This window comes from Sinocyclocheilus anshuiensis, unplaced genomic scaffold (assembly GCF_001515605.1).
Source record: "Sinocyclocheilus anshuiensis isolate Anshui unplaced genomic scaffold, SAMN03320099.WGS_v1.1 scaffold501, whole genome shotgun sequence".
NCBI lineage: Eukaryota > Metazoa > Chordata > Actinopteri > Cypriniformes > Cyprinidae > Sinocyclocheilus > Sinocyclocheilus anshuiensis.
The window spans coordinates 373,527-382,582 of NW_015540866.1; the positions used below are offsets into that span (position 1 = coordinate 373,527).

General features: G+C 39.5%; 1 protein-coding gene across 1 annotated transcript in view; it reads left to right on the forward strand.

Annotated features, from left to right (window-relative positions):
* The first annotated feature begins 4,667 nt into the window (after positions 1-4,667).
* limk1a (LIM domain kinase 1a) overlaps positions 4,668-9,056 on the forward strand; it is a 60,797-nt gene continuing 56,408 nt past the window's right edge. Inside the window, exon 1 of the mRNA XM_016485606.1 lies at positions 4,668-4,929. Coding sequence (XP_016341092.1) covers positions 4,872-4,929 — 58 coding nt within the window. The 5' untranslated portion in view covers positions 4,668-4,871. The remainder of the gene's footprint in view (positions 4,930-9,056) is intronic.

Genomic DNA, 9,056 nt, shown 5'->3' on the forward strand with positions numbered 1-9,056 from the left:
GCGGCAACAATAAGACAGTGACACATGCGCTCCATCTATGTGCACACGTTCTCTTTAAAGAAAGACTAACTTGACAGGCTCACTGCCTTGTTTCCTGTGGTGCTGCATAGCTGGTTATAGTCCAAGACTGACTTTGGGCTTGTTCCAATGCCCCCCATCTCTGGACTGAGTCCGTCTGGACTAAAAAGCCCACTAAGAGATTTCCACCTCTCATTTTTTGGACGAATGTAAGCCCAGACCCTAGCGAGTTCACACACACACACACACACACACACACACACACACACAAATTATATTTTGCATAAAGAAAATTAAGCCTGTTTTAAGAGCACAGATTCTTTCAATTAAACACATTTTCCACCAAAATTCTAATGATTTTGGTGCTTTTCCTTTTTTTCCTTTTGTAATTATCAATTATTCTCAATGGTAACATTTTATTCTCATCACTGTAATACAAAAAAGTGTAATACTTCCAATGATGCATAAACTTTTGTAGTGAATTTGTTTCTAACGTTATTTTCATTTTCTTCATGACAATATAATTTCTTTTTATTTCTTGCGATGAAATGTGACGCATGACATGTTCTTGACATGTTTAGTGAGATTCACCCCCTCTAGATGATTTAGGCTTTCATGAAGCATCAGTGAGTGTCTTCAGTTTGAATCTGATCTCCTGATTTGAGACAGGCCGCAATAATAAATGCGTATTGTAGGCATAGAAACACACATTACGCTAAGAGAGCTTTGTGGGTGGCAGAACGTCTGACAGCGACAGCGTGCGGCTCAATCGCAGCATTCACTCTTACACAGTGTGTGAAGTATGAAGAGCTCTGCTCTGATTATGCTGAGAACAAGCAGAAGTGAATGACAGCTTACGTCTAACATCAATCATCTGTTTTGGTATCTGTCCGGTGAAGGGAACAAACTGAAAGTAACTGTGTAAAATAGTAATCATAGTTCTGACTTGTACATTATGTATGTTTAAACCTGGAAGATTAAAAGATATGCTTATGTTTTTCCCTGGACCCAGGGACTACAGATGCTTCCATCATTTGACCAAGAATGTGTTTCTTTAATCGCTGTGTATTCACATAGAATTAGTTTATGTATATCATACGCTTACTGTAGGTTGGATCATTTAACAACAGGTTACTTTGCCTTATGTTGTTTGTTTTGCACCATTTGAACTTGACATGTTGACCTATTATCGAGTTTGTACACATCATATGAAAATAACTTCGTTTTAAATAGCTTCTGCAATGTAGTCACTGTGGAACTTGCAAAACTGTGTGTGCTTTTTAAGATGTGTGTGTGTGTAGGTGATGTTTGTAAATCTCCTCGTGTGTGTGTGTGTGTGTGTGTGTGTGTGTGTCCCAAAAGCCTCACTAGCCAATGTATTATCAAACATATAATGTGTCAGTTTTTGCTATACTTGGTTGATACTGTTTTTCGATCCATCTGGAGAGACACTTTATCATGCAGTAATGTACCTGGTGCTGTATTTGACCTGCCTGTGAGCCCTACCAGCTCTTCTCTATTGTGCCGTGGGATTTCCATCTTATTTAAATAAAGGGGCGGGGCTGTTGCACTTTTCACTTTTCCACATTCTGACTAGTTCCCGGAAATCCCGGCATTTTACCTGCTCTAGTGAAAAATTAAATAAAAAATAAAAAATAATTAAAAACTGCGTTCTTGGTGTGCATGATTGTGTAAAATGATAAACACACACCGTGAATGTGAAGGTTGGGTCATGTCTTAAACTGTTCTGAGATCACCTCTGTGTAGACCACAGCTTCATGTGGATTAATGCATTAATAAAACAGTTACCACACACAGATTTAATAAAATAAACACACAGCAACAGTAATACTGAAGTAATGAGGTCACAGGGGTGTGTTTACGGAGTATTTTACAACAGTGTCCAAAGAGGCTCAGCCATTTCTAATCAAGGACTGGACCTTCTATAAAACAACACACCAAACAACCAGTGTTGAGAATAAGGTTACTTTGCAAATGTAACAGGTCACAGATTACAAGTTACCCTATTTAAAATGTAATAAGTAGTGTAACTATTTCAATTACTTTATTAATGTAACATATTACATTTGATTACTTTTCTGAAATTCTTACAAATGTTTTCAACAGTTAATAATATTGAAGCATGTAAAGCAGGCAGGGTAACATTACAGTAGTGCTCTGATTACTGTCAGACTTTCACTATCCCTCATCACTCGAAGTAAGATTATAATCATTTTTGTGGGTGGCAGAACGTCTGACAGCGACAGCGTGCGGCTCAATCGCAGCATTCACTCTTACACAGTGTGTGAAGTATGAAGAGCTCTGCTCTGATTATGCTGAGAACAAGCAGAAGTGAATGACAGCTTACGTCTAACATCAATCATCTGGTTTGGTATCTGTCCGGTGAAGGGAACAAACTGAAAGTAACTGTGTAAAATAGTAATCATAGTTCTGACTTGTACATTATGTATGTTTAAACCTGGAAGATTAAAAGATATGCTTATGTTTTTCCCTGGACCCAGGGACTACAGATGCTTCCATCATTTGACCAAGAATGTGTTTCTTTAATCGCTGTGTATTCACATAGAATTAGTTTATGTATATCATACGCTTACTGTAGGTTGGATCATTTAACAACAGGTTACTTTGCCTTATGTTGTTTGTTTTGCACCATTTGAACTTGACATGTTGACCTATTATCGAGTTTGTACACATCATATGAAAATAACTTCGTTTTAAATAGCTTCTGCAATGTAGTCACTGTGGAACTTGCAAAACTGTGTGTGCTTTTTAAGATGTGTGTGTGTGTAGGTGATGTTTGTAAATCTCCTCGTGTGTGTGTGTGTGTGTGTGTGTGTGTGTGTCCCAAAAGCCTCACTAGCCAATGTATTATCAAACATATAATGTGTCAGTTTTTGCTATACTTGGTTGATACTGTTTTTCGATCCATCTGGAGAGACACTTTATCATGCAGTAATGTACCTGGTGCTGTATTTGACCTGCCTGTGAGCCCTACCAGCTCTTCTCTATTGTGCCGTGGGATTTCCATCTTATTTAAATAAAGGGGCGGGGCTGTTGCACTTTTCCACAACCTATATTCTGACTAGTTCCCGGAAATCCCGGCATTTTACCTGCTCTAGTGAAAAATTAAATAAAATATTTTAAATAATTAAAAACTGCGTTCTTGGTGTGCATGATTGTGTAAAATGATAAACACACACCGTGAATGTGAAGGTTGGGTCATGTCTTAAACTGTTCTGAGATCACCTCTGTGTAGACCACAGCTTCATGTGGATTAATGCATTAATAAAACAGTTACCACACACAGATTTAATAAAATAAACACACAGCAACAGTAATACTGAAGTAATGAGGTCACAGGGGTGTGTTTACGGAGTATTTTACAACAGTGTCCAAAGAGGCTCAGCCATTTCTAATCAAGGACTGGACCTTCTATAAAACAACACACCAAACAACCAGTGTTGAGAATAAGGTTACTTTGCAAATGTAACAGGTCACAGATTACAAGTTACCCTATTTAAAATGTAATAAGTAGTGTAACTATTTCAATTACTTTATTAATGTAACATATTACATTTGATTACTTTTCTGAAATTCTTACAAATGTTTTCAACAGTTAATAATATTGAAGCATGTAAAGCAGGCAGGGTAACATTACAGTAGTGCTCTGATTACTGTCAGACTTTCACTATCCCTCATCACTCGAAGTAAGATTATAATCATTTAATTTTGAAGCACAGTCACCACAGAATCAGACTTTAGCACTTCTTTTTACCTTAAGATCATTCTGAGGATAAATACAGATTTAAAATCACAAGATATAGTTTAGTAGCTATGATACTGTTTCTGAAATCAAATCTTTTCACAGCTATGACAGAAACACTGATATCTAACAATGCCTTGGGAAAACAATAAAAAAAAAATACAAATAAAGCATATACATAAACCCAATTAGGAAATAAAAGTGATTGAATGAGCATGTTTCCTAAACTCCTGAAACATTTGTCTCATATTTTAGAGCAGTCAATGCAATTTAGGAAAGAAATAAACTAAATCTGTATATGTGTGAAAACATTGCAAACCCCTTTTGTAATCATTAACATTTTCATAAGTAACTGTAATCGAATTACACCTTTTTATCGTAGTAACTGTAACTGATTAGTTACATTAATTTTGTAATTAAATGACCTAATTCTGTTACATGTAACTAGTGACTCCCCAACAACATAAAACAACAACAAAAACATCTAAAACATTGTATTCATGACATCTCTAAACGGGTGCTAAATTCTTTCTATGAAGTCTATTTAGATTCTTTTTTTTTTTTTTAATATGACATTTTCCCAGACAAAAATAAAATAATCGTAACTTCCAATTAAATGTATATTTTGATATATAGGCCTACATATATTAATGAATAAAACAAATGCATATGGTCATTATTGTCCTTTAAAAGCGCTCTATCAAACTTGACTTCCTTTTCTTTTAATCGGCGTCACAAAGTGTCCAAATAAACATGACCTCGCTTCAGAGAGACAGCAAGCGCATGCGCGCCAGTGTTTCCCAGGGATGGTGTTCATTTGGCCCGGTTTCTCGCTTTCTGTCTGGAGGAGTGCCACTATGGCAAAGGCCCGGGAAGCGCCTGAACGCTTAGCCTTCCACAGCTCCCGCCTACCTACCGTCTCAAAGCCGTCAGCTAATCAGACAGCAGCGTGACGCGACGCGACGCGACGCGACTCGACGCGACGCGTGTAATATTCATGAGGCGAGGCAAGCCTTTGCCGTAGTAGCGCAGTTCCAGCGCCTAGGGGAGCTTCTGTCGCGGCGCTTGAATGAGGTTGATGCTGCTCTGCTGCTCCTGGAAGGACGAACGCATGGGAGAGGAGGAAGGTTAGTGTGTCTTGTGTATACTGCTGCTGCTGCTGCTGCTGCTGCTGCTGATGATGATGATGCGCATCTTCAGCAGGGCTCGTGAGGATGCTGGTGCTGTCTGCGACACAAACAGCGTCTGCTCTCAGTGCTGTGTTGTGCTGCTGTAGCGTGACCTGTGAAGAAGCACATGTGTGCTCACTGCTGCTGCAATATTGCGGAAACATTCACTCATTAGGGCTCAAGTGTCTCCTCACCTGCTAACTATCCCGTTCACTTGTGTTCACTTCAGCAGCTGTCTGATTTAAAGAGGGAAGGTCTGAGCTGGTTGGCGTTTACTGGTGCATGCCATTATCATGTACCAACACCATGTTTATGAATGTGTACCATGGCTTTTAGCACATCACGGAACACTTAATATCTAGTGTTTCCAGGTAAAAGCTTGCTGAAACTTCAGTCTGTCTGTTGAGAGTCTTAATGAAGACGCATGTAATCATTTAGGCTAAATCTATTAGTACAAATCTATTGACTTGAATGACTGGAAAAGTCATAGGAAAGTTCTGGGAATTCATGGGCCAGAAAGTCTGGGAATGTACAATGGCACTGTGATACTATAGTACTTAAAATATACTATAGTATCATAATGACATGCTGTTCCAAAAGACTAGTTAAAATCTTATTACTACTGTGTAACATGTCCAAAGTGCCATGTTAGTATTTTGTTTATATTTTGCATATTTAATGTGATGTTATTCTGGAAAATGGCACACTGCTCTTCCTGTATCCATCTGCCCTCATGTGAGGTTATGTACTCAAGTAAATGTGTGTGTGGTTTTAAAGGGAACTTTTTCTGTGTGTGTGTTAGTGTGTGTGTGTGTGTGTTAGTGTGTGTGTGTGTCTGTGTGTGTGTGTGTGTGTGTGTGTGTGTGTGCACTGGTTTGGGTGGTTTTTGGGGACACAAATTTGTATATTAACATGGGTATGACAGAGGCATTACCAAGTGATGGTGGTTTATGAGGACACTGCCTGTGTCCCCAACATACTAAATGGTGTTTTTTTTGTAGGGTAGGGTTGGTGTAGGGCGATAGAAAATACAGTTTGTACAGTAGAAAAACCATTATGCCTATGGAGAGTCCCCGTAAACCATACAAAACAACGTGTGTGTGTGTGTGACAGACACATGGATCTATCAGATGCCACAAGTCCGTCACAGTCCATACACACCTCCAGTTTATACATGAATCACACACATGCAGAGAGCAGATCACTAAGAGACGCATGGCACAAATGATCAAAATGTCACTTATGATGAATATAGGACCGTTTGTTTGCTCAAGACAACTCAGTAACAGTTTCACTGCACATAAGCTCTTCATTCTGCCACAGACCGTCCAGAATCTCACACAAACCATAGAAAAAGAGAATGGATGCTCACAAATACATGAGTCTGTGTTAGATGCAACTCCATCACATAAAGACAATTGACATCTGTTGTTATTATCATTTATTTAGGCCTTGAGTGTTTGTTTGACTGGGTGTTGGAAGGTCTGCTACAGGGATCAGTGTTTTTCCATTAAAAGTTGGCTGAGTTTGTCAGGGAAGCGTTTCTCAGCTGCTCATGATCATGCTGATTGTGAATGAACTACAGCGACGCTTCTCCTGCTCCGTCTGATTCCTGATTATTCACCGCATCATATCCTGTTCCTGTGGAAAAGATCTGATCATTCAGTATTAACAGCATTATAAAGAAATGCATAAGCTGAAGACTGACACTCCTCACCTAAAATCCCCCATGAAGCATGTTTGTAATTTTTTTCAGTGTTATTACAGGGCGCCTATTATGGAAAATTAACTTTTACATGTTGTTTGAACATAAATGTGTGTTGGCAGTGTGTGTACACAACCACCCTATAATGATAAAAATCCACCCGCTCCTTTTTTTAATCCCCATAAATCATGAGTGAGCCGAACACAATCCGCCATGTTTATCTTCACACTAGAGCATTTACGTAAAAGCAGCATTCAAGTAAGAAATGTCTTATTAAAGTTACAGAAGTTATTCAGTCAAGAGCAGTGAGTGATTTTCTGTTTTTATTTTATCATTTGGCTCATATTAACAGTGTAGACAGCACTGTATTAGACTTGCTGCAATAGACGGTTTTGGCGGTGATAGCAGTGTTAAGCCGCAACACCGGTTACTTCACTCGTGGCACCATCCCCCATCGTCGTTTTGATTTTTTTTTATAGTAATAAAAATCATTTAGTTCAGTTAGAGAACAGACACTACAATTAAAAACTGAGCGCGGCTGCTCAATGCAGCGTGCCGAACGACAGTCGCATTACAGATCAGATTTCATTCACGTGAGGAGTGAGCTGACTGACAAGAAGAGTGAGGCAAGACAGACATGACGATAGCGGATGATTTAGTTTAGAAACGAAATGCAAAAGCACCTACTCTACACTGCCCAAAAAACTCGCTTTAAATATAAAAAATATAAAAACTCTTTAAATATAAAAAACGTACTTACAGTCTGTGAGTCAGAACAGCCGGCATTGTAGTCTACTCTCCCAGGATCAGGAGACAGTCCTCCATAAAATGTGCTGCACACATCTGAATATTTGGGTTGAACTGTTCTGGAACAGTATTGTAAATACAACTTAACCACTGATTTCTAGTTGTGTCCTCTTTTGGAAGACCAAACAAAGTAGTTTTGCTTTCACAACGAAACACAGCGTCACACACGGCGGCCTTGAGTGAGCAGAGGGCGGGGCCTAGAGTGAGCAGAGGCGGCGGGCTTAAGAATGGCGCGGCCGGCGGATTCGACGAAGGAGGCTTGCGGCAACCATATGTGACGACCCCGGGCTGGACTCCGCTTCGTCCACGGTGAAAGCCGATCCAGTGATCCACAGCGCAAAGTTGTGAGGTAGACATGCGGGGGCGTGTTAGAACGAGCCGTTTTAGGTAGTTGTGGCTGACTCAACTTTTATAAAGAATATCTCTTTGGATTTGAGACTTTAGTCTTTGCAACTTTACAGATCTTCTTTATGCACCAAGAGCTTGTAACACTCCAAAGAGAAAGGAACAATTTAAATCACATCATATGACCCCTTTAAGGTGACTCAGCGTCTGCTTCAGTTTGTTTCTCCATGCATGTTTACAGTGAGGTTGTTGTTAGCACGTTGAGTTGATCTGTGTTTGTAAGAACAGAAACAAAATTGATTTTCATGTTGATGTAATTAGAATGAATAATTTATGAACTATGGATTGTTCAGTTAAATGAGGTTTCCAGTGTTTTTATATCATTGACAGTGGCAGCACTGCCACAGATTCGGCTGCCGATCATCAGAAACTGACTGCACTGAGCTGAATGACGTACGTCCGGCTCAGTAGTGTCCGGTTATGTGTATTAACAATGTGCCTCTGTTGCTCACGTGTAGTTCTGTTGATAAAGCTTTATTCAGGCTAGAATTTTTCACACTAGAATTTTTAACAGTGGCAGTGAAAGGGAAATGCATAACTTAAATAGACAAGAGATAACAACGAAATGCTGTTAAAGGGACCGTTCACCCAAACATGACAAAGCCTTTACTCACCCTCCAATTCTGGGGGGGGGTGTTACATTATACATTTACATTACATAATGCCTTATACATTACAGTACATAAAATTTCACTTACCATAAACAGAGTAATGAGATATGACTGAGGACGATGGCGAATGATTTGCAGATGCTGAGCACCACTGACAAACATCTAATATTTTAAAATGTGTGGTAAGTACTGCCGCTCCATAGTATAAACAGAGTATGTGCGATTGCAAATCCCGAAAGTGAAACTAAAAAGCGATTGTGCATTCAAAAGCACGATGCCAGTTTCAATGCCAGGTATAATAGCGGCTCCCTGATGCTGAAATATATATGTAGTATAATTGCCCAATTATATAACTGCGAGGAAAAATATTTAAATATATATTTTCCTCCCATCTCATATTTATTCCCTTTAGGGGTTCCGCCTACACGTCATTTTCTTTCCGAACACGGTATTGGGATGCGGCGGATTGCGGGGGGTATGGGGGGGGTCACGATGCCGGCTCAACATCGTGATGTCTGTCAGCCATCGGTGATGGACGATGGCATCGTCTATCGGCC